Genomic DNA, 25,769 nt, shown 5'->3' on the forward strand with positions numbered 1-25,769 from the left:
AGAGAGATGAGAGAGAGGAGGAGAGAGAGTGAAGATAGAGAGGAGAGGAGAGAGGAGACAAGAGAGGGGAGAGGAGACAGGAGAGGAAAAAGAGACAGGAGACAAGAATTGGGAAAGGAGAGAGGGAAGATAGAGAGGAGAGGAGAGAGGAGATAGGTGAGAGGAGACAGGAGAGGGGAGAGGAGATAGAGGGAAGATAGAGGAGAAATGAGAAAGAGAAGAGAGGATAGGGATGAGAGAGGGAAAGGAGAGAGGAGAGATGAGATGTGATTTTACTGTGGGGAACTTTTATAAGGACTGTGTCTGTCTTTCTGTACATGGTCTACATTTACAGAATCACGTCAACGACGCTGTAGTACATTGCTTTGTTTACTTGGTTGCTAGGGGTTACCAAACTGAATAATTGTGACACTGGTAGTGTAGTTTAATGTATCCCTAGCAGTGGTCTCTCTCTCTCTCTCTCTCTCTCTCTCTCCCCCTCATATCTGTGTCTCTCTCTCTCTCTCTCTCTCCGTGGGTGGTAGGAGCAGAATTTTTACACTACATGTTTTCTTATTTTTGGTTGTTGTCTACCCCGGGGGGTGTCGGTGGTGGGCTTTGAAAGCATCATCTAACATGAACACAGCCTTTGTCCTCTATTTAAGAGAGGTGCCGCGTGTTAGTAAACTAGTAGAGGAAGGGTTTTCAATAAAAATCCCCCGTAGTAACCTCTGTAACCTCTGGAGAAAGAACTGGCCCCAAATGGGAAACTAGTGTCTCCCATTAAAAGCATTCCTCTGGGTGTAAGAATGCCAGTATTAAACACGTCCTGTCATAAGAACATAAGAACATAAGAAAGTTTACAAACGAGAGGAGGCCATTCAGCCCATCTTGCTCATTTGGTTGTTAGTAGCTTATTGATCCCAGAATCTCATCAAGCAGCTTCTTGAAGGATCCCCGGGTGTCAGCTTCAACAACATTACTGGGGAGTTGGTTTCAGACCCTCACAATTCTCTGTGTAAAAAAGTGTCTCCTATTTTCTGTTCTGAATGCCCCTTTATCTAATCTCCATTTGTGACCCCTGGTCCTTGTTTCTTTTTTCAGGTCAAAAATGTCCCCTGGGTCAACATTGTCTATACCTTTTAGGATTTTGAATGTTTGAATCAGATCGCCGCGTAGTCTTCTTTGTTCAAGACTGAATAGATTCAATTCTTTTAGCCTGTCTGCATACGACATGCCTTTTAAACCCGGAATAATTCTGGTTGCTCTTCTTTGCACTCTTTCTAGAGCAAGAGTAACTGTCATTTTGGAGACAGGTGTTCTTGCTGCTCAACAACCCAGGACAAGTGATTGATGTAGCCTGGAGCTTCATTGTCGGGCACCGGGTGCGTGGTGTTCAACAGCTCGGACTCAATGCGGTGCTTCAACTGCAGAGAACAGGGGCATCACATTAAAGCCTGCCTGATAAAGGAGGAAAGAACTGAGGCAGGGCAGGAGCAGGTGAGGGGGGGGTGTTAGGGGAGAGCTGGAGGAAGAGCCACAGCGGCAGCTGGAGCAATCAGAGACCAGGGAGGAGACGGATCAGCCACCGCAGGAGACCGGGAGAGAGCCACCAAAACCACAGCCAGGAGATCAGCAGGGAGGCGCTGCAGTTCTATAAGAACGAGACATGTGACCAACGAGACTGAGCAGCTGCTCCAGGGTTTTCCCAGCCTCAGCGAGGAGGAACAGCATCACCTGGACGAGCCGCTGACCTCCCAGGAGCTGACCGCCGCTGTCACACCGTGACAAGACTCGAGGGATCGGCCTGCGCTGGAAGATCTTGCACTGCATTGTTTCTCCACAGAGTAGACCCCAGCGTCAGCACAGTGCTGATTCTGCTTTGCAGAGGAGACAGTGCTCCACATGGTCAGTGAATAATTATTTATTTTTGGGGTCCCCTACAGTTTTAAAACAAAAAAACTTTTTATTTTTTTTTAATAAATTGTACAATGGCTGTGCGACAGGGTAGATAGAATTCCTGCACTGAAAAGTTCACCTCCCACCAGCAGGGGGAGCAGGGGGAACCTGTCCGTCCAGCAGGCTCTGGCAACTATGGGGTTAACATTACGTAGCAGTCGGCGTGCTAGGAGGCTGGTGGAGAGGAACGGGGTACACCTGGTTCCAAGACCAGGTAATTGGATAAGGGGCGGAGCCAAGGTGTAGAAAAGGGGCCGCCTCCCCACTGGTCGGGGCATTGCTCCTGGGACTGGGGAAGCGCTGCCACGCAAGTCCTTGATGGTTCAGTGAACTCTGCTGTTTTTATCTCCTGCAGAGTAACACGATAACGATTGCTTCATCTCAGAGCAATAACTTTGTTGCAGCAGAGATACCTGCAAACGAACAGAAATCTGTTTGAACACACTTTGCTACAGATGTGCGTTTCCTCCCGGGACCTGTGGAAACAGTTGTCTTTTTAAAGACACAGTACCCATTTATTTTGTGACCAATATTTTGCTGTTTTTGTGTTTCACCTGAAATCTGTGTGTGTGTCATTCCGAGGTTCCACAGGCTGAAACGGGCCCTTTTAAAGCCTCACAAGAGCAATATCTCTGGAGCCGGGCTAACCGATGTTGTGGTGCAGTTCAGGGTGATGGTGGTCAGTCCGATCAGAGTAGATTTTGAGTATTTTAGAATGGTCAGTAACCTGGAAGGATTCCAGGAGAGGTGGTGTGTGGGAGACGCCTTGTGTGATGTGAGTCAGGAGGGACAATTTAATATTCTCTTTTCATTTGTTTCTTTTTTTAATAAGTTAGTTTATAATCTTTTATTAGTATTTTCTATTAGTAAAGTCCTATTTTATAGTAGTGTTCAGTCTTTTATTGCTCTTAATGTTGTGCTTTTACTGTAATTAAAATGTTTTCATGGATTCCAGCAAACGTTTTCAATATAGGACCTTAAAAGTCAAAGTCCCTCCCTCTCACTCCCCCTCCGTCCCCCTCTCTCCCTCTCACTCCCCCTCTCTACTATGCAAAAGAGAGGTGGCAGGTAGGTAAGACCTAATTGATAGTTTCAGCTGTAGAGACACAGGCTTCCTCCCCCCTCGAAACCTGCTCAACACAACGTGTGTCACTCTGTGAGCCTGTGACAGGATGCCCACCCCTTGTGGATATTAATTTATTTATGTATGTATTTTCATTTGTATTATTTGTATTGTATTATTATTAGTCTGACATTATTAAAAGCCGGTCTTATAAAATGTAGTTGGCGGGGATGGGGTTGAAGCTCGTGGGAATGTGGCTGGAGCCTTAAAAAGGTAATTGTTTAATAGGTAATTAAGAGTCCAGCCACAGAATAAAAGACTCACTCCAGGCTCACTGAGGGAGAAGAGTTTAGAGGAGTTGAGAGCAAGAGCGAATGCTACCAGTAAGCGAATCAAGGTACTTATTTTGTAAAAGATTGTTTGCTAGTGTTTATTTTGTTTTGGCTAATGTGCCCTTTATTTTGTGTTTTGTTTAAACTGTTTGTTTGGTTTATTAAATAAAACGCTGAGTGCCTCAGTGCCTCAGTTTAGCCCCGTACGTTTTGTGTTTCGGTTTCATTTCCTGGTTTGACGTCACCACTGCAGCCCTCACTGCCACAGAGCCCAACAGAACAGAATAGAACAGAACAGAATAGAACAGAATAGAATAGAACAGAATAGAATAGAACAGAATAGAACAGCATAGAACAGAATAGAATAGAACAGAATAGAACAGAATAGAATAGAACAGAATAGAATAGAACAGAATAGAATAGAACAGAATAGAACAGCATAGAACAGAATAGAACAGAACAGAATAGAACAGAATAGAATAGAACAATAGAATAGAACAGAATAGAACAGAACAGAACAGAATAGAACAGAACAGAATAGAACAGAATAGAATAGAACAGAATAGAACAGCATAGAACAGAATAGAACAGAACAGAATAGAATAGAACAGAATAGAATAGAATAGAATAGAACAGCATAGAACAGAACAGAACAGAACAGAACAGAATAGAACAGCATAGAACAGAATAGAACAGAATAAAACAGAACAGAATAGAATAGAACAGAATAGAATAGAATAGAATAGGCATGTTCCTGCTTACTTGCATCAGTAGTTTAGGAGGTCAGAAATGACATCTTCAAGCTCTGCTAGAGCTCAAGAGAGAATGATTAAAACAGAAATGTATTCTGCAAACAGGACAACATTTTGTCAAGTAGTGATGCCATGCTGCCACCTGCTGTTTAACCAGACAAAACAGCTAATGCAGAAAAGAACTCCTAATGCAAAAGGCATAACAAGCCAATGTTGAGAGCGTGGATGGTTATGCAACTGAGTCCCTGTGTTGGTCATCTTGGCTCCATATTACCTATACTTAAAAGAGGAGACTGACTCCACACAAGATCCAAAATGGAGCCAGTAGACACAGACATGTACAGAGACAGAGACACAGAGACACCCAGAGAGACACATATAGACATACAGACTTTAACTGTGGGATACTGTTATAAGGGTTAAATATGTTTTTCCATGCCTCTCTGTCCTTACAATGCTCCCCTGTGTTTCCACAGTGTATTACACGTTGCTGTGTTTGTATTATGGGAACCTTTTATAAGGGTTAGTTTACCATAGTTTTTTTTTTAATATGCTTTACAATAATTGCCTATGTTTTACAATACAGTAGAGAGTCAATCATCCAATCTTTGATGAACTGTACTGTCTAACCGAACGCACCTGTAATCACGTGATGAATCACATGCTTCTGCTGCTAAAACAGCTATGAGATTTAGCTGCCAAATAAAGCACCAGCAGACTGAGTCCAATGAAAGTTACAGAATTATTCAGACACCAGAACATTAGCTGGAGCATTGTGTGCTTTGAATTGTTGCAGTTAAGCAACACATTAAAACAGTCACCTGGTTCTTGATTTTTCTTCTATTTCAGCAGTAAAGGCTGGAGATCCTGTTTATGTTATTGAGCAGCTAAGAACTTTTATTTTATTCATTTCAATTACAATGTCTTAACAGCAAGTATCAAAGTATTGAAACATTTTACTGAATTTTTGAAGTTTAATGATTCCTAAAGTTCAGTAATGTTAAAGTTGTACTGAATTGCATTCTTTGATGATTTTCAAAGTTTGGTATATGGTACGTTTAGTTACAGAATTTCATTACCTTAACTGTAAGTGTTAAAGTTTTACTGAATTGCATTAATTTAATGATTTGTAAAGCTTTGTCATTTTGTATGCTTAATACAATACAACATGTTACTAGCTATATATCATCAGAAGGTACTTGTGTACGTTAACGTTATTCTATACAAAGGTACTGTAATTGTTATTAATACCTGTTTGATTATCCATACAAATCAATTATGTGAACTAGTATCGGTCCCAGTTAGTTAGTTAGTTAGTTAGTTAGTAGATAATTGACTCTCTACTGTACTTTCAATGTGCTTTATTACACTTTGCTATAGTTTTACTATAGGGAACTTTCACAATGACACAGAGACACTGAGAGACACAGAGAGACTCAGATTTACATACCAAGACAAACAGAGTCTCAGAGACACACAGAGAGACACACACAGAGACACACAGAGGCTCAGAGACACTCCCGGAGCCCCAGTGAGTGGTACCTGCATCCTGAGCTTCAGCTCTGCCTCACTCAGGTCCTCCGTGACGGGGACGTTGTAATACTCGCCCTCCTCCTGGTTCAGCAGCCGGAACCACCCACACACGGGCCACTTGAGCAGCTCTGACACCCCGAAGGACAGCGCCCCCATGAAGTCATTCCGGGAGGTGCGGTCCCAGTCCCACACCTCCACCGACAGACGCTTATCCCAGTCCACAGGCTTCAGGGAACTGGGAGGGGGAGGAGAGAAGAGAGAGAGGGAAAGAGGTAGAGGGTTAATATGGGGGAGAGAGGGGGGTAGAAATGGGGAAGGGAGAGGGAGAGACAGTCCAAGGGGTTCAGAGAACTGGGAGGAGTGGGAGAGAGAAAGGGAGAGAGAGAAAGATACAGTAGATAGGCAGACAGATAGATAAACAGACAGACAGACAGACAGACAGACAGACAGGCAGACAGACAGCTGGATTCTCACAAGGTGAAGCTCTGGTTCCAGGCTGGGTTTAGAGTGGACCGGATGGTTCTGGTTTTCTTCTTGGTCAGGTTCTTCGGGTCGGGAACCAGCTTGAGCTTCACATACGGGTCTGAGAGTCCATTTGGATCCATAGGGATGAGATTGAGAGCTTCCCCCACTGAGAGAGGAGAGGGAGATAGGAGAGAGGGGAGAGAGAGGAGAGAGAGGAGGGGAGCAAACAGGGGTTCAGGGGTGAGATTCAAAACATTTTCCACTAAGGGGAGAAAGAGAGAGATACATGTAGTTCCTTTCCTCTGTTCTCTCCTCTCTCCTATCTCCTCTCCTCTCTCTGATCTCTCCCCCTCTCCTCTCTCCTATCCCTTCTGCTCCCTCTCCTCTCTTCTCTGTTTGTGTCTCTTAACTGTCACATGTAGTTCCTCTCGTCCACTCTCAGCCCTCAGTGATGTGTATTCTCCCTCTCCCCTCTCTCCTCTCCCCTCTTCCTTTTACCTGTCACATGTAGTTCCTCTCCTCCACTCTCAGCCCTCACTGTGATGTGTATTCTTCCTCTCTTCTCTGTGTGATCGAGGCCACACAGGTTTGGCACACTGGACACGCATCGCTTGTGAACGTTCATTTCGCAGCCTGTACAAACGCAGCGCACACGGGAGAACACACAACAAACATGGGACACAGTACAGGACAACATATTAATATGGTATAGAACAGTATAGTAAAGTGTAGTGCAGTACAATACAGTACAAAATGTCATATATGTTTGTTGTGTGTTTCTAGGTGTTGGGTGTCTCCCTCTAATCATGTTGAGTGTGTGTTTCATTCTCTTGCACTGTTGCTGTGTAGTGGGTCTGTCATACAAAGAGTGCAATAGAATAAAATACACTCTCCACATGATTAGAGGGAGACATAAAGTACAGGACAGTATGTTATCGTATGGTACAGTACAGTAGAGTACAGAGCAATATAGTATAGTATAGTGCAGTTTTTAGTACAGTACAGTGTTTAAGCTCTAGTATATTAATGTTTAGCATAGTGTATAGTATATATTAGTGCAATACAGCTTAGTATGGTAGTGTAGAGTGCAGTATAGTGCAGCTCAATATTGTACAGTACAGTTTATAGCACAGTGTAGTTTTTAGTACAGTGTATAGCATAGCAGAGTATAGTGTTCGGCACAGTTTGGCATAGTGGAGTATAGTGTAGTACAGTACAGTGCAATACAGTACAGTATAGAGCAGTACTGTGTATAGTATCATAGATTATAGTGTAGTACAGTGTATAGTATAATGTTCACCACAGTGTATTGTACAGTAGAGTATAGTGTGTAGTACAGTGTATAGTATAGTGTAGTACAGTTCAGTATTGTAGTGTACAGCTCAGTATAGTAGCATAGTGTAGTGTTCAGTGCATGGTATAATAAATGTATAATGCAGTGTATAGTATAGTTCAATACAGTACAGTGTACAGTATATACTAGTATAGTGTACAGTACAATGTATAGTGCTGTATATTATAGTATAGTTTAGTGTGCAGTACAGTGTATAGTATAGGACAGTGAAGTGTAGTGCAGTACATTGTACAATGCAGTACAGTGTGCAGTATGGTGGTGTACAGTGCAGTACAGTGTGCAGTATGGTAGTGTACAGTGCAGTATAGCGCAGTACAGTGTGCAGTATGGTAGTGTACAGTGCAGTATAGCGCAGTACAGTGTGCAGTATGGCAGTGCACAGTGCAGTATAGCGCAGTACAATGTGCAGTATGGCAGTGTACAGTGCAGTATAGCGCAGTACAATGTGCAGTATGGCAGTGTACAGTGCAGTATAGCGCAGTATGGTAGTGTACAGTGCAGTATAGCACAGTACAGTGTGCAGTATGGTGGTGTACAGTGCAGTATAGCGCAGTACAATGTGCAGTATGGCAGTGTACAGTGCAGTATAGCACAGTACAGTGTGCAGTACACGGTGCAGTAGTTTATAGTATAGTACAGTGTGCCCAGCAATTTTTAGTTGGGCCAACATTGGTCTTACATCGGCAGTTTGGTTGGCCCTACGTTGACAACTGACGGTGAGTCAATGTTACAACGTGGGCCAACGTTGGCATTTAGTCATTATCCTCAGGTGGACCAGTGTTGCGCCAACGTCATATTCAGTGCTATAGGTCGGGCCAGTGTTGGTGCAATGTTGTTTTTTGTTGGTTAGGAAACTGAGCCAACGTTGTCATATATTTGTTTTTTAGTATTATTTCACTTCCATGACTAACAAGCCCTGTCCTGCTGCAGACATGGCCATGCCTGCCTGATTACTTCACAGCCTGTTCTGATGAATAGAGTTTCTGTTTAAAGGAGCTCAGGTTGTTTTCCTCATTAGATATAGAATGCAAAGAGACATCTTCTGAGATAAAAACATTTGTACTCATATCAAACTAGAAGAAACAAACACTTTTGCAAATGCAACATTACGTTATTATTTTGAATAATAGAATAACAATAATAATAATTTTCTTTTTCATGCTCTCAACGAGTTTTGCATTCTACTTGTTATCTTTAGAGGCGGGGGAATGTCTCAAAAAAAAAAAAAATACTGTATCAGAAAATCTGATGGAAAAAAATAGATTTGTGAGTTAACAATAAAATGGAGATACCGCATTCATACCAGTGTAACTGTTTTTCTTGTAACTTTTTCCTCATCCACAAAAGCAAAACTTTTGCTACAAAAGATTTTTCTTATAATTATTTTTTTCTAGACATTTCTAGTAATTATAAATTGGGGTATGTAAACTTTTAACTGCAACTGTATATATATATATATATATATGCTTTACATATTTACACGTAGCTCAGTTAAATGTTGTCTCTTTTTACCGCAAGAACCGTTGTTTTGTTGTGTATTTGTTCAACACGGCTTCCATTCACTAACAGCTTGTAGTTGGCTTTATTTCTACATCAGAAACAAGGGGGGCAAACTTTGATATGAATCGCCCCCCCCCCCCCCCCCCCGCCCACCCCCACCATCGACCGAGAAGCACTCATCTCACTGCCACTGAACACAGACGGGCCGCAGAAATTAAAATGAATGAACAACGTTTAAACACAATCTATACTTGTTTCTTTTAAAACTGTTAAACCAGAATAACACTTTGCAATAAAACACTCAGTGCTATAGACGCCCTTCCTTTGCTCAACCATGGAGTGTAAAGTTTTAACCATCACTAGGAGTTTAGCGCATATTCCAATCTTACATAAAGAGTTTCTTAAACTAATTTAACAATAGACATGAACACTATTTACATTTGTTAGAAGGCTTTTCTGACGGTCCTACCTGAAATGTTAAACATAAACAAAGGAGAGTTTTGAACATGAATTACCTGGAAACACTTCAATCTATGGGGGCAATCAGTGACGATACATGCCGCTTCTCTCTCTCTCTGCTGGCACCCACGGGCACCCCTCATACTCCCTGTCTGCCACCCCAGAGACCCCGTGCCCCCCCCCCCCCCCCCCCCCACACCACCACCCTGGGTCTATAACGGTACAGAGCTCGAGAGCAGATTCAGTTTGCTGATTGTTGGGTCAACGTTGGCTCTTGGCCAACCAAGCCAACCATAAACCAACGTTGGGCCAATCTAGTTTGCTGACTGGGCAGTATGGTAGTGTACAGTGCAATATAGTGCAGTGCAGTGTATAGTGCAGTAGAGTACAGTGTGTATTATGGTAGTTTACAGTGCAGTCTATTGCAGTACAGTGTACAGTACAGTACAGTGTGCAATATGGTGCTGTACAGTACAGTGTGCAGTGTAGTAGTGTACAGTGCTGTATATCACAGTACAGTGTACAGTATACAGACGTGCTCAAATTTGTTGGTACCCTTACAGCTCATTGAAATAATGCTTCATTCCTCTTGAAAAGTGATGAAATTAAAAGCTATTTTATCATGTACACTTGCATGCCTTTGGTATGTCATAGAATAAAGCAAAGAAGCTGTGAAAAGAGATGAATTATTGCTTATTCTACAAAGATATTCTAAAATAGCCTGGACACATTTGTTGGTACCCCTTAGAAAAGATAATAAATAATTGGATTATAGTGATATTTCAAACTAATTAGTTTCTTTAATTAGTATCACACATGTCTCCAATCTTGTAATCAGTCATTCAGGCTATTTAAATGGAGAAAAGTAGTCACTGTGCTGTTTGGTATCATTGTGTGCACCACACTGAACATGGACCAGAGAAAGAACCAAGGATAACTGCCAAAGAGATACAAACTGAACTCCAAGGTGAAGGTACGTCAGTTTCTGATCGCACCATCCGTCGCTTTTTGAGCGAAAGTGGGCTCCATGGAAGAAGACCCAGGAGGACTCCACTTTTGAAAGAAAAACATAAAAAAGCCAGACTGGAATTTGCTAAAATGCATATTGACAAGCCACAATCCTTCTGGGAGAATGTCATTTGGACAGATGAGTCAAAACTGGAGCTTTTTGGCAAGTCACATCAGCTCTATGTTCACAGACGAAAAAATGAAGCTTTCAAAGAAAAGAACACCATACCTACAGTGAAACATGGAGGAGGCTCGGTTATGTATTGGGGCTGCTTTGCTGCGCCTGGCACAGGGTGCCTTGAATCTGTGCAGGGCACAATGAAATCTCAAGACTATCAAGGCATTCTGGACTGAAACGTACTGCCCAGTGTCAGAAAGCTCTGTCTCAGTTGCAGGTCATGGGTCCTCCAACAGGATAATGACCCAAAACACACAACTAAAAGCACCCAAGAATGGATAAGAACAAAACATTGGACTATTCTGAAGTGGCCTTCTATGAGTCCTGATCTGAATCCTATCGAACATCTATGGAAAGAGCTGAAACTTGCAGTCTGGAGAAGGCACCCATCAAACCTGAGACAGCTGGAGCAGTTTGCTCAGGAAGAGTGGGTCAAACTACCTGTTAAAAGGTGCAGAAGTCTCATTGAGAGCTACAGAAAACGTTGGTTTGCAGTGACTGCCTCTAAAGGTTGTGCAACAAAATATTATGTTAGCGGTCCCATCATTTTTGTCCATGCCATTTTCATTTGTTTTATTATTTACAATATTATGTTGAATAAAAAATCAAAAGCAAAGTCTGATTTCTATTAAATATGGAATAAACAATGGTGGATGCCAATTACTTTTGTCAGTTTCAAGTTATTTCAGAGAAAATTGTGCATTCTTCGTTTTTTGTGGAGGGGTACCAACAAATTTGAGCACGTCTGTAATAGAGCACAGTGTGCAGTATGGTGGCGTACAGTGCAGTACAGTGTATAGTACAGTGTGCAATATTGTGGTGTACAGTGCAGTACAGTGTATAGTACAGTGTGCAATATTCTGGTGTACAGTGCAGTACAGTGTATAGTACAGTGCAGTGTGCAGTATGGTGGTGTACAGTGCAGTACAGTGTATAGTACAGTACAGTGTGTTTCCTCACTTGAGCAGCGCATGCCCTGGTGCACCAGTCCATACAGCAGGGAGCCGCAGTGATCACAGAACGTGGGGGAGCTGTACGTGTGGTTCTTGAACTTGTGCTTACTGCGGAGATCCTGAAACACAGAGACACAGAGAGAAGAGAAAGGAAAGAGAAGAGAGAGAGGAGAGAGGAGAGAGGAGTGAGAGGAGCGAGAGAGGAGAGGGGAGAGAGGAGTGAGAGGAGTGAGAGAGGAGAGAGGAGGAGTGAGGAGAGAGGAGAGATGAGTGAGAAAGGCAAGAGAGAGGGCTTCATGCTTTCTATTTTTAATTATATTTTCTATTAATTCTCTGTTTTATTTTCCTCTAACATGATTCAATGTCTCTCCCCTATCCTTTCCCCTATCTCTTTTCCTATCCCCTCCACTCTCTCTGTCTGTTTCTCCTTGACCTCCTTTCCTAATCTCTCACGCTCTCTCTATCCTGACACTCCGGAGAGAGAGACAAACTGCATCTCTGAAACCAGAACAGCTACTCCACTTTCCTGCTGCCTTCTGTCACCTTCCATCTCTCTCCTCCCCCTCTCCCCTCTCCCCTATTTCCATACTGCTCTCTCTCTCCTCTCTCCTCCATCTTTATTCCCCCTCAGTTCAATTCAACTCAAATTCAATTCACTTGGTTTTATCAACATGACAAATCATACAAGCATTGCTAAAGTGAATACAGCGAATGTACAGGAATATTGACCATTTCTTTATATATGAAACTTGCAGTTTGAAGAGAGCAGAAGTATTGAAAGCCTCTGCTCTGCACTTCCAATGAGGAGGCTGCAGGCTGTCATATCACACTGGGCACATGTTTCTCACACCTCTCTCTCCTCTCTGCCTCTCTCTCCTTGGTGAAAGAGGGGAGAGGGGACATGGGGGAAGGGGGGGCATGACCTTTCCAATACTGACCTCTGGTTTGGGTCCCTTGTGGGCTCCCGGACAGGTGAATGTGACAAACTCATGACAGCGCTTGTGAACCACGAAACTGCAGACTGAGCGAGAGGGGGAGAGTAGAGAGAGGAGAGAGGGGATAGAAGAGAGAGGAGAGTGTAGAGAGAGGAGAAAGAGGAGAGAGGAGAGAGGGGATAGAGAAGAGAGAGGAGAGGGGAGTGAGGAGAGAGGAGAGATAGAGGAGAGAAAGGAGAGAGGGGGTGAGGAGAGAGGGGATAGAATAGAGAGAGGAGAAAGAGGAGAGAGGGGAGAGAGGAGATAGAGGAGAGAGAGGATAAGGAGAGAAAGGAGAGGGAGGAGACAGGGAGAAAGGGGAGAGAGAAGAGAGGAGAGGGGTTAGAGGAGAGAAAGGAGAGAGGAGAGATTGGAGAGAGGGGACAGAGGAGAGAAAGGAGAGAGGGGAGTGAGGAGAGAGGGGATAGAAGAGAGGAGAGCAGAAAGAGAGGAGAGAGGAGATAGAGGAGAGAAAGTAGAGAGGGGATTGAGAAGAGAAAGGAGAGGGGAGTGAGGAGAGAGGGAAGATAGAGGAGAGAAAGGAGAGAGGGGATAGAGAAGAGAGAGGAGAGGGGAGTGAGGAGAGAGGAGAGATAGAGGAGAGAAAGGAGAGAGGGGGTGAGGAGAGAGGGGATAGAATAGAGAGAGGAGAAAGAGGAGAGAGGGGAGAGAGGAGATAGAGGAGAGAGAGGATAAGGAGAGAAAGGAGAGGGAGGAGACAGGGAGAAAGGGGAGAGAGAAGAGAGGAGAGGGGTTAGAGGAGAGAAAGGAGAGAGGAGAGATTGGAGAGAGGGGACAGAGGAGAGAAAGGAGAGAGGGGAGTGAGGAGAGAGGGGATAGAAGAGAGGAGAGCAGAAAGAGAGGAGAGAGGAGATAGAGGAGAGAAAGTAGAGAGGGGATTGAGAAGAGAAAGGAGAGGGGAGTGAGGAGAGAGGGAAGATAGAGGAGAGAAAGGAGAGAGGGGATAGAGGAGAGAGGAGAGTGTAGAGGAGAAAGAGGAGAGAGGAGAGAGGGGATAGAGAAGAGAAAAGAGAGGGGAGTGAGGAGAGAGGAGAGAGAGAGGAGAGGAAGGAGAGAGGGGGTGAGGAGAGAGGGGATAGAATAGAGAGAGGAGAAATAGGAGAGAGGGGAGAGAGGAGATAGAGGATAGAGGAGAGAAAGGAGAGGGAGGAGACAGGGAGAAAGGGGAGAGAGGAGAGAGGAGAGGGGTTAGAGGAGAGAAAGGAGAGAGGAGAGAGGAGAGAGGGGACAGAGGAGAGAAAGGAGAGAGGGGAATAAGGAGAGGGGATAGAAGAGAGGAGAGCAGAAAGAGAGGAGAGAGGAGATAGAGGAGAGAAAGTAGAGAGGGGATAGAGGAGAAAGGAGAGAGGAGAGGAGAGAGGAGATAGAGGATAGAAAGGAGAGAGGGGATAGAGGAGAGAAAAAAGAGAGGAGAGAGGAGAGAGGTGAGAGGGGATAGAGGAAAGGAGAGAGTAGAAAGGAGAGGGGAGAGAGAAGAGAGAGGGGATAGAGGAGAGAAAGGAGAGGGGAGAGAGAGGAGAGAGGGGACAGAGGAGAAAGAGGAGAAAGGAGAGGGGGAGAGAGAAAGGCTTGTTATAATAATAATAATAATAATAATAATAATAATAATAATAATAATAATAATAATAATAATAATAATAATATGTAATGTCCTATTCTCACTTTCATCCCCTCGACTGGCCTAGCTTTCTTTCTCTCCTTCTTTTTCTCTTTCCTCTCTGGCTAAAAATAACATATGAGGCATTCCCATGGCAACCTATGTCTCCCGGCAACCTGGAACGAGCAACCAGTGCTGTCGGCAACCCCCTCTTCCCCTCCCCCTCGCCTCCCCTTCCTCCCCCCCCCCCCCCCTGCTCTGATCCAACCCTGACACTGCAGCCAAGCAAAAACACAAGCAGCCTGTCAGGGACATCCATCCCCATTCAAAACCGGAGCTATCAGTGAGAAGAAAAGCACAGAGAGGTATGGTAAAACAATTTAAAAAAACAAACCATGGTAAACTAACCCTTATAAGAGTGTCCCACAGTAAAAGCACAGCACATTGTAATAAAGCACAGTGAAAGCAATGTAGAATAAGAAATGGCAATGAATTGTTTAATGGGAATTGGATAAGAGGTGTTGAAGACCTTCGTTAGGTAAGAGAATGAGGTGTCCTGGTAAAGTCTATTAAAATGATTTACAGTGTGTGGAATAACTTCTTGTGTTCTCAAGATGGGAAAGTGGGACAGATGTGCAGACAGACCGACACCCCCTAAATCCCCATAATATGATACTCTCAATAACTTCTGCTAAATAATGTTAATAGCCAGTGTCATGCCAATGGGATCAGCGGCTCTCCAGATACATGTTGAAATGTGTGATTCGTGACGCATGCGTACGACAGTCTGCACTACATCCCCTCCGCAGGGGGGCTCCTCACCAGCGGGGAGTTCTTTGGAAGCAGGATAACACTGGATACCCTGAGACTTAATGACCCGTCGCTCCTACCTAATCTGCACTGCCAGGATTTTCCAGATCTCTTGTTTTCCTATTTGAAAGGTGCTCATGTTATATTTAATATTGAAGTTGTTTTAATTGTATTGGCAAACACCTTTACAACTTTCTCTCGATCTCTTTCTCTCATTCTCTTTCTTTCTCTATTTATTTAATTATTTCATTCTTTTTTTACTCAATTATTTCTATTGATCATATTTTGTTATTTTTTTCTTTCCTTCACCCGTGTTCTTTCTTTAAGACAGCCACACAGACACACACCTGCACTATATTCATAGAATTCTAGAATCTCACCTTGGCACTGGAACCCTTGCTTTCCGATCCCCCTGTTTGAAATGAGACACGCATTAATAAATGACACAGAAAACGTGCTACACAGGCCAGTCAGGGGATCAGCACAGTGTGCTCTCAATAGAGGGGTGGCCTCAACTACTGAATGGATAAAGAATTTCTTGTAACAAATGAATACTATATTGTTCATTTAAAGTTATTGTAGCTAAATACATTCGCCATATATGACTCAAATGTGCTGTATTAATACATGGTATCTGCTGCTACACCAGGGTAAAGAAATCTCTGTTTGCACAAGCCATGCTTTCAGATCACGCTGCACTTCCTTGGTCACCTGGAGGGTGAAACTGCACCCCGTCCATGGCTTCTTTCATTAACCAATCAGCTGTTGCTTCACCTATTGACTGACACACAGCCAGCCAGTGACCTGGAAGACCCTGCTGACCTAGGAAGTGCGAGTGTAATAGACTTCTAGACCCTCGACTCTCCCTACACCCCCACCCGACCTCTCCGCTCCTTCTGCACTAGAAGGCTGGCTGTACCTCCTCTACGCTCCCCTGCCTCCAGAGCCCGCTCCTTCTCCACCCTCGCCCCGCAGTGGTGGAATGACCTTCCTACAGATGTCAGGACTGCCCAGTCCCTGACCACCTTCCAGCACCTCCTCAAGACCCACCTCTTCAGACAACACCTGTAAAACTCAGGTTCCCTTCTGGACAATATAGCACTCTGACTTTAATACACTTTAACTTGCACTTATATGCTCCATAGTTTACTATATTTAATCCTGCAGTTAACCCAATCTGCAGTATTTTGTATTTCACCTGCACTCATATCTAACTGTAGGACATATTCCCTGAATATGATGATACATGACCGTGTATTAGAAATGTAACTGGATTCATTAATGAAACTGTGTGTCTTGAGAAACAGGCCACACTGCTGTGTCTTGAGAAGGGGGTCCCTTGGTTTCTGACAGACATACTGAACTATGTGACCTACTGATTAGAGGACCGGCGCCTGGACTGGATTAGGCTGAGCGGACAGTTGAATTCCGTCCAGATAATTCACACGTGCAACAACAATCATTTTGATGCAACGAAAAAACATAACCTAGCGATGTCCCAGTGGAAAAGGACATTAAAACACCAAAGGACTGGGAGTTTTAAAAAAGGCAAGATACACAAATTATCTCATGAAAGTGGCTAGTTAGCAGAGTGAGAAAGACTATAAATATCCAAGCAAAACTAAACATTTTGCATTCCACATCGAATGCTAAATAAGGTGCTGTCATTCTACTAAGCAAAGCTGCAACTCCAGGACTCTGCCTAGAAACGGAACCAAGACGGGACTCTGCCTGAAAACGGACCCAAGAAGAGGAAGCAAGCTGCAAGCGAGTCAACGACCACAAGCAACGAGACGGAGGCCTGGCTGGAGGAATGCCGTAAAACTTACAGAGACTGTTATCAGACAAACCAGTCTGGGTCTGCTGTCACCTAAAACCACAGTATCCAAAAGAAACTGTGCCCTGCTACCTGCGTAGCTAAAAGATTCAGCGAAGAGGACAGAGCGGACGGGCGCTGCTGTGGATCCTATACCGAGGACTGAAGACTTTGTTGCAGCTGTTTGTTGATTGTATTGAGAATTGAAAGCTTTGTTGCCGAGTTTGATCCAACGTGGGATTGAAGACTTTGTTGCTGAAAGGAGAGTTTTTGTACTGGACACTTCAACAGATTGAGTTTCCAAAACAGCGGACCAAAAGTCTAAGCTTCAAGGAACTGTTGAGTATAATTCCAGTTGCATTTTCCTTTTATGGAACTAAATTAATTAAGTGTAACACATTCACATAGAATTGAACTGTTAATTATTTAGTTTGCACACTTTGAGTGTGAAATAACTTTTATGAAACTTGATGAAGTAACCATAAGTAATCTACCTCATATTGTTGTATGAAGAATTTCTTTAAAAGTAAACTTGCCCTAGACTTAATCTATATACCATTAATAAGCTTAATGTGATATATTCTAAGATTATCTGCATCATCTCAGTTGAGGCTGTGTGCTTGGATGTGGGCGTGTGGGTGTGTGTGTGAGCAAGCTACTACGTCACAGCCTGCTTGCTTGCTCGTGTGCGGCTGGTGTGTGAGGAGACAGGCGCTTTTAATTTCCTGCTAGTCAAGTTAAGGCAGTGAGAGTTTTTGAATTGTGTTTTGTCCTTAGAGACTAGGACTTTACTTTCTGACTTTTCTGATTTCTGTTTATTATTTGTGTACTTAATAAAATACTACTACTGATTAAACATTCCTTGTGTCTGCGCGTGAATGTGTGTTCATAGTAAATCCTCGATCTTTATAACACGTCAATTAAATATTATTAATAAGAGAACTAATCAACCCAGATAAACATTAAATTATCAATTACTGAATTGTTCCTACATAACCCTGATGTAACTATCAACACTGTTACCTGCTCTTCAACTGCCCCTATATCAGATCGTACTGTGTTTTGTATTTGCTCTTATTAGGACTAAATTCATTGTATTTTGTATCTTGATCTTAATTGTACTGTAATTCTTGTTATGTATTTTTTATATACAAATGTAAAATCACCCTGGGTAAGGGTGTCTGCTAAGAAATAAATAATAATAATAGTACTAATTTCCTGTGAGTAAGGCATGGAAAGTGGGAACTTTCTTTAACTCAGTGTAGTAGCAGATATAACATGAAAATCCATGTTTGCGCTAACATACGCTGTACACAGACCTGTGAACTGCATATAGAGTGGGGTGCTGACCCGACTCAGGTAAACTCTGTAAGAGTGCTGTACGCAGACCTGTGAACTGCATATAGAGTGGGGTGCTGATCCGACTCAGGTAAACTCTGTAAGAGTGCTGTACGCAGACCTGTGAACTGCATATAGAGTGGGGTGCTGACCCGACTCAGGTAAACTCTGTAAGAGTGCTGTACACAGACCTGTGAACTGCATATAGAGTGGGGTGCTGACCCGACTCAGGTAAACTCTGTAAGAGTGCTGTACGCAGACCTGTGAACTGCATATAGAGTGGGGTGCTGACCCGACTCAGGTAAACATATGATTGTGTATACACTCCATTCATTGATGGGTTCTCTGAATTGAAGTTGCAAATTATATAATATTAAATGAACCAAGGTTGTTGTTTAGTTCAATTGTATTGATTCAACATGTAATATAAAAAATGTAGTTCAGTGTAGTCCTTGTCCAAAATGTTCTCAAGGTGGATCAGCTTTGCAGTTGCTGTACCTGGATGATGAAACATAAGATTAAAAACGGGATAAGATTAAAAATCGTCACCTTTTAGTGTCCCGGGAAGGCATATTGAATTCCCGGGACACCTTCCTCAAAACCGGGATGAACACCCTAGAAGGGGACAAACTGTTCACTGTATTCATTTTGTGTTTATTTATTTTTTACACGTTTGCGCATAGCAAGCACTCACCATATAAAGTCAGTGCAGTGGCTGCAGAAAGTGGGCTGCTTGAAGAAGCGAGGGATGAACTGGTGGTTCTTCACCTCCATCACGTTCTTCTGCTTCAGAGCCCCCCGGCGCTGGAACACGTTGGCCCCCACGCCCGGGTTCAGGCTGCCGGGTGCCGTCAAACTGGAGACCGAGGCTGCAGAGGCAGGCAGGCTTGACAGCTTGTCCATGGTGATGCTTCAATCCACTCCGCTTTACAAACCTCTTCTGTGAATAATTGAGAATATAACCAGTATACCATACAGGTCTGTAGCTGTGCTAGCAATCCCAATTGAGAATATAACCAGTATATCATACAGGTCTGTAGCTGTGCTAGCAATCCCAATTGAGAATATAACCAGTATACCATACAGGTCTGTAGCTGTGCTAGCAATCCCAATTGAGAATATAACCAGTATATCATACAGGTCTGTAGCTATGCTAGCAATCCCAATTGAGAATATAACCAGTATATCATACAGGTCTGTAGCTATGCTAGCAATCCCAATTGATAATATAACCAGTATATCATACAGGTCTGTAGCTGTGCTAGCAATCCCAGTTGAAATATATAGTCTGTTCACTATCCCTCAGTTAGGAGTTAACATGGATGGTTTTGAGGTACCGACAGTATCTTGGGCAACTTCCAAAATGTTCAAAATACAATGAAAGGGTTTATCCTAACCAGATAATAAACACAGTATACACATGCAATAATAACAGTAACAATGATACTATGCTAGAATTAAAGCAAGGCTAAAGATTTGAGTTGGCTGAAACCGGTTGAGTTATACCGCATGCAGTCAGAATAAACGACATTTAACTTTATAATAGAAACTCAAAATGGATATAATATATATATATATATATATATATATATATATATACACTGCTGTGCAAAAGTCTTAGACGTGTTGCATTTTTCTACTCTGATGCATTATGAGCATCAACAATTTACTCAAAGCCTCCACTAGTGTTTTCTACTATTATAGCAACCTTGACTTGCATAAAGAAGGAAAAACATTGTGAGTGAAATAGCTCGCATCACTTGATTTTCAAGAAGTGGTATCCAAAGCAAAATCAACAAGCATAGAGAAACATCATCTGTAATTGACAAACCGGGGACTGGAAGACCCAAAAAGCTGTCTAACAAGGATGAGCAATACTTGAAGATAATATCCTTAAGGAATAGAAAGATGACAAGCGTTGAATTGACAACAGAACTGGCAGAAGGCACAGGTGTCGTTGTCCATCCATCAACAGTCCAAAGCACCTTTGACCATTGTTCCATAGTCCAATGTCTGTGTTCTTGTGCAGATTTTAGCCTTTCAGTCTTGTTCCCCTTTCTTACTGACACCTGTGCCTTCTGCCAGTACTCATATAGTAGGGCCAACTGCAGAACATAAGAACGTAAGAACATAAGAACGTTTACAAACCAGCAGTGTTCACTCAGTACCTACACCAACAGCCACCTGTATAATACCAGCAGTGTTCACTCAGTACCTACACCAACAGCCACCTGTATAATACCAGCAGTGTTCACTCAGTACCTACACCAACATCCACCTGTATAATACCAGCAGAGTCCACTCAGTACCTACACCAACATCCACCTGTATAATACCAGCAGTGTCTACTCAGTACCTACACCAACAGCCACCTGTATAATACCAGCAGTGTCCACTCAGTACCTACACCAACATCCACCTGTATAATACCAGCAGTGTCCACTCAGTACCTACACCAACAGCCGCCTGTATAATACCAGCAGTGTCCACTCAGTACCTACACCAACAGCCGCCTGTATAATACCAGCAGTGTCAGCCGTGCAGTCCCCTCGATCGCTCGGAGGTCATTCGAATTAACCACACCGGTATATTACAGGAAGTCTGCAGGTAGCAAAAGTGGTTTAATTTAGCAACGAGATCCTTTCACTTACAAGACCAACAGCAATTACTATAATATAAATAATAATAATGAAGAAGAAGAAGAAGAGTAATAGTAATATTAATAATATTGATCATCTAGAAGTAATAACTCAACATTAACTTTTGAATGTATGATTGTAAATCTTGCATATATATGTAAACCATCGATATCTGCTTTTAATAAAGATGAATATAAATTCGAAATATCCTTCTCAAACTAGAACGTTACAGTAACACGGATATATGTTACTGTACTATCATACTATAGATGTAGCATAGTATATATTTTTTTAAATATGATGTAACTTGTATTCCAGAATACTATTAACAAGGCTGTACGCGAGTAACCTAATCATAGGCAAGATATAGATGTGCTGTTCAGCTTCAAAACGCTTTAAAATAGTTACAATCCTGCACGTAGTTGTAACTATTTAGAAGACAGAAGATAATTTAGAACAATGTAAAGGGAAAAAAGTTCGATTTTTAACTACAAACGAATGTATTAATTAGCTTTTTTCAAGCTGCTAAATATTACAGTCCCTCCTATATAATCAGTTAAAACGACAGATCAAATTACGTACCTAGTTAGCAAATGTATATTACGTGTATTTTCTAATATGCTTATACTGAAAAGTAATACGGCTCTAACGATAATCAAAATCCAGCTTTAACAGATTTTATCAAACAAAAAATGGTTAATTTCTACCTTAAACCAAGTAATATGAAAAACAAATCTGCAATTAAGAGAGAGAGAGAGAGAGAGAGAGAGAGAGAGAGAGAGAGAGAGAGAGAGAGAGAGAGAGAGAGAGAGAGAGAGAGAGAGAGAGAGAGCGAGAGCGCACCGGTAATGTGTCTGTCCAACAGGTTCATGAGATTGTGTTGTCTGAACACGGCTACATCATTTTGGCTGTATGTAGACTCTTGTTCTCCCTCTCGGTTGCGGCGGTGTTCGTGCAGTCGAAACAGATTCAGATCAGACGGTGGGATGTCTGGTGAAAATTGCAGCCTGACTTTGATTTCGAGTCTTCGTCAATACATGCAGTGAAAAAAATAAATAAATTCTGACTTAATCCAGTAGCGAGTTTGTAAGACGCAACGTGATACACTGTAGAGTCCGCGCTGGTTCAATTCCGAGCCGCAAAGACAGCGAGAGAAACCGAAGAGTCTGGGCAATGATACAAGAAACTAAGATTTGGATACCAGGGAGCGAGGGAGGGGTCGAGAGATGAAAAATAGCTTGAAACAGTGAGAGGGAAGGAGAGAGGGAGGGAGGCAGGGAGGGAGGAGTCAATGCTAACCTATTTTTCCTTTCTAGATTTTTCACCAGAAAAATCGGCATGTGTGCGAGAAACCGCTTATAAAATCCCACAGTGAAAGCACATCACAGTTTGATAAAGCACAGTGAAAGCACAGCACAGTGTAATAAAGCACAGTGAAAGCACAGCACAGTGTAATAAAGCACAGTGAAAGCACAGCACAGTGTAATAAAGCACAGTGAAAGCACAGCACAGTGTGATAAAGCACAGTGAAAGCACAGCACAGTGTGATAAAGCACAGTGAAAGCACATCACAGTGTACTAAAGCACAGTGAAAGCACAGCACAGTGTGATAAAGCACAGTGAAAGCACAGCACAGTGTAATAAAGCACAGTGAAAGCACAGCACAGTGTGATAAAGCACAGTGAAAGCACATCACAGTGTAATAAAGCACAGTGAAAGCACAGCACAGTGTAATAAAGCACAGTGAAAGCACAGCACAGTGTGATAAAGCACAGTGAAAGCACATCACAGTGTAATAAAGCACAGTGTAATAAAGCACAGTGAAAGCACAGCACAGTGTAATAAAGCACAGTGAAAGCACATCACAGTGTAATAAAGCACAGTGTAATAAAGCACAGTGAAAGCACAGCACAGTGTAATAAAGCACAGTGAAAGCACATCACAGTGTAATAAAGCACAGTGTAATAAAGCACAGTGAAAGCACAGCACAGTGTGATAAAGCACAGTGAAAGCACAGCACAGTGTGATAAAGCACAGTGAAAGCACAGCACAGTGTGATAAAGCACAGTGAAAGCACAGCACAGTGTGATAAAGCACAGTGAAAGCACAGCACAGTGTGATAAAGCACAGTGAAAGCACAGCACAGTGTGATAAAGCACAGTGAAAGCACAGCACAGTGTGATAAAGCACAGTGAAAGCACAGCAGTGTAATAAAGCACAGTGAAAGCACAGCACAGTGTAATAAAGCACAGTGAAAGCACAGCACAGTGTGATAAAGCACAGTGAAAGCACAGCACAGTGTAATAAAGCACAGTGAAAGCACAGCACAGTGTGATAAAGCACAGTGAAAGCACAGCACAGTGTAATAAAGCACAGTGAAAGCACAGCACAGTGTGATAAAGCACAGTGAAAGCACAGCACAGTGTAATAAAGCACAGTGAAAGCACAGCACAGTGTGATAAAGCACAGTGAAAGCACAGCAGTGTAATAAAGCACAGTGAAAGCACAGCACAGTGTAATAAAGCACAGTGAAAGCACAGCACAGTGTGATAAAGCACAGTGAAAGCACAGCACAGTGTGATAAAGCACAGTGAAAGCACAGCACAGTGTAATAAAGCACAGTGAAAGCACAGCACAGTGTAATAAAGCACAGTGAAAGCACAGCACAGTGTAATAAAGCACAGTGAAAGCACAGCACAGTGTGATAAAGCACAGTGAAAGCACAGCACAGTGTGATAAAGCACAGTGAAAGCACAGCAGTGTAATAAAGCACAGTGAAAGCACAGCACAGTGTAATAAAGCACAGTGAAAGCACAGCACAGTGTGATAAAGCACAGTGAAAGCACAGCACAGTGTAATAAAGCACAGTGAAAGCACAGCACAGTGTAATAAAGCACAGTGAAAGCACAGCACAGTGTGATACAGTGAAAGCACATCACAGTGTAATAAAGCACAGTGAAAGCACAGCACAGTGTGATAAAGCACAGTGAAAGCACAGCACAGTGTGATAAAGCACAGTGAAAGCACAGCACAGTGTAATAAAGCACAGTGAAAGCATGGTAAAGAATAGGCAAGCATTGTAAAGCACAGAGGTGCATGATAAAACATATTAAAAAACAAACCTTGGTAAATAACATGGACTGCAAAAATACCATGGTAAACTTTCTACTTTTCTCTAATTTTCCCCCTCACTCCATCTCCCTCCCCTCTCCTCCCCCCTCTCCCCCTATTATGTGACTTTAATTTTCTCTCTCACACTCTCCCTCTCTCTCTCTCTCTCACACTCTCCCTCTCTCTCTCTCTCCATCCCTTCTCTCTCCACCCTCTTATTTAACCTCTCCTCCCTCTCTCCCTCCCATCACTCTCTCTCCCCTCCCCCTTTTCCCTTTCTCCATCTCTCCTTCCCCTGCACCCCCTCATTCCTCCCTCACTATCCTTCCCTCCTCTCATTCCCCCTTTCTTACCTTCTCTTCCCTCCACCCACTCTCTCCATCTCCCTCTCCCTCCATTATTCTCTATTCTCCCTCCTCTCCCTCCCCCCGCTGTGTCCCAATTAAAACCTCCTGATTTAGTAACCAATTAGGAACAGTAATTATTATTATTATTAATAAATTGAACTTCACGTTTCAATTATGTGGTTTCGTGTGTCTATCTATAGAGAAGGGACACTCTGTCCTCTAGCTCTCTGAATCTGTCCAGAAACACAGAAACATGACTGTGCTGCTGCTGCTGCTGTTTGAACCTGAAGAGTGTGGTTTGTCGATACAAGTGTCTGAGCCTGACTGGCGCTTTGCTATTCCACTAGTCAACAGTGGTGTAGCCATAAATCTGTAGGTACTGGGACACAGGCAGGGCCGGTACAGATACATCTCAATAGTGCAGCACTAAGAGCTAGGTGTCTGTTTTGTTTATTTTGTTTTTGTGTTTCATTAAAAATAGCGCAACCGCGCTTTCAAAAATCCATTTGTGTGTTGGGTCAGTGTTTTTAAAGGGGCAACGAACCGCGGTGAGGGCGATTCTATTACAATATATATATATATATATATATATATATATATATATATATATATATATATATATATATATATATACAGACGTGCTCAGATTTGTTGGTACCCTTACAGCTCATTCCTCCTGAAAAGTGATGAAATTAAATGCTATTTTATCATGTATACTTGCATGCCTTTGGTATGTCATAGAATAAAGAAAAGAAGCTGTGAAAACAGATGAATTATTGCTTATTCTACAAAGATATTCTAAAATGGCCTGGACACATTTGTTGGTACCCCTTAGAAAAGATAATAAATAATTGGATTATAGTGATATTTCAAACTAATTAGTTTCTTTAATTAGTATCACACATGTCTCCAATCTTGTAATCAGTCATTCAGCCTATTTAAATGGTGAAAAGTAGTCACTGTGCTGTTTGGTATCATTGTGTGCACCACACTGAACATGGACCAGAGAAAGGAAAGGAGAGAGTTGTCTGAGGAGATCAGAAAGAAAATAATAGACAAGCATGGTAAAGGTAAAGGCTACAAGACCATCTCCAAGCAGCTTGATGTTCCTGTGATAACAGTTGCAAATATTATTAAGAAGTTTAAGGTCCATGGAACTGTAGCCAACCTCCCTGGGCGTGGCCACAAGAGGAAAATCGACCCCAGATTGAACAGAAGGATAGTGCGAATGGTAGAAAAAGAACCAAGGATAACTGCCAAAGAGATACAAGCTGAACTCCAAGGTGAAGGTACGTCAGTTTCTGATCGCACCATCTGTCGCTTTTTGAGCGAAAGTGGGCTCCATGGAAGAAGACCCAGGAGGACTCCACTTTTGACAGAAAAACATAAAAAAGCCAGACTGGAATTTGCTAAAATGCATATTGACAAGCCACAATCCTTCTGGGAGAATGTCATTTGGACAGATGAGTCAAAACTGGAGCTTTTTGGCAAGTCACATCAGCTCTATGTTCACAGACGAAAAAATGAAGCTTTCAAAGAAAAGAACACCATACCTACAGTGAAACATGGAGGAGGCTCGGT

The 25,769-nt window shown here is 42.6% G+C and overlaps 1 protein-coding gene across 1 annotated transcript in view; it reads right to left on the minus strand.

The window, feature by feature from the left end:
- Positions 1 to 21,961, minus strand: part of LOC131725035 (protein kinase C alpha type-like) — a 57,808-nt gene extending 35,847 nt beyond the window's left edge. The window contains exons 1-8 of the mRNA XM_059018398.1: positions 21,574 to 21,961; positions 18,786 to 19,031; positions 15,318 to 15,349; positions 12,474 to 12,556; positions 11,543 to 11,654; positions 6,582 to 6,716; positions 6,093 to 6,249; positions 5,628 to 5,853 (exon numbers count right to left, since the gene is read on the minus strand). Of these exons, the coding sequence (XP_058874381.1) occupies positions 5,628 to 5,853; positions 6,093 to 6,249; positions 6,582 to 6,716; positions 11,543 to 11,654; positions 12,474 to 12,556; positions 15,318 to 15,349; positions 18,786 to 18,994 (954 nt within the window). The 5' untranslated portion in view covers positions 18,995 to 19,031; positions 21,574 to 21,961. The remainder of the gene's footprint in view (positions 1 to 5,627; positions 5,854 to 6,092; positions 6,250 to 6,581; positions 6,717 to 11,542; positions 11,655 to 12,473; positions 12,557 to 15,317; positions 15,350 to 18,785; positions 19,032 to 21,573) is intronic.
- Between the last annotated feature and the right edge of the window lie 3,808 nt (positions 21,962 to 25,769).

The sequence above is a fragment of the Acipenser ruthenus genome, chromosome 59 (assembly GCF_902713425.1).
Source record: "Acipenser ruthenus chromosome 59, fAciRut3.2 maternal haplotype, whole genome shotgun sequence".
Lineage (NCBI taxonomy): Eukaryota > Metazoa > Chordata > Actinopteri > Acipenseriformes > Acipenseridae > Acipenser > Acipenser ruthenus.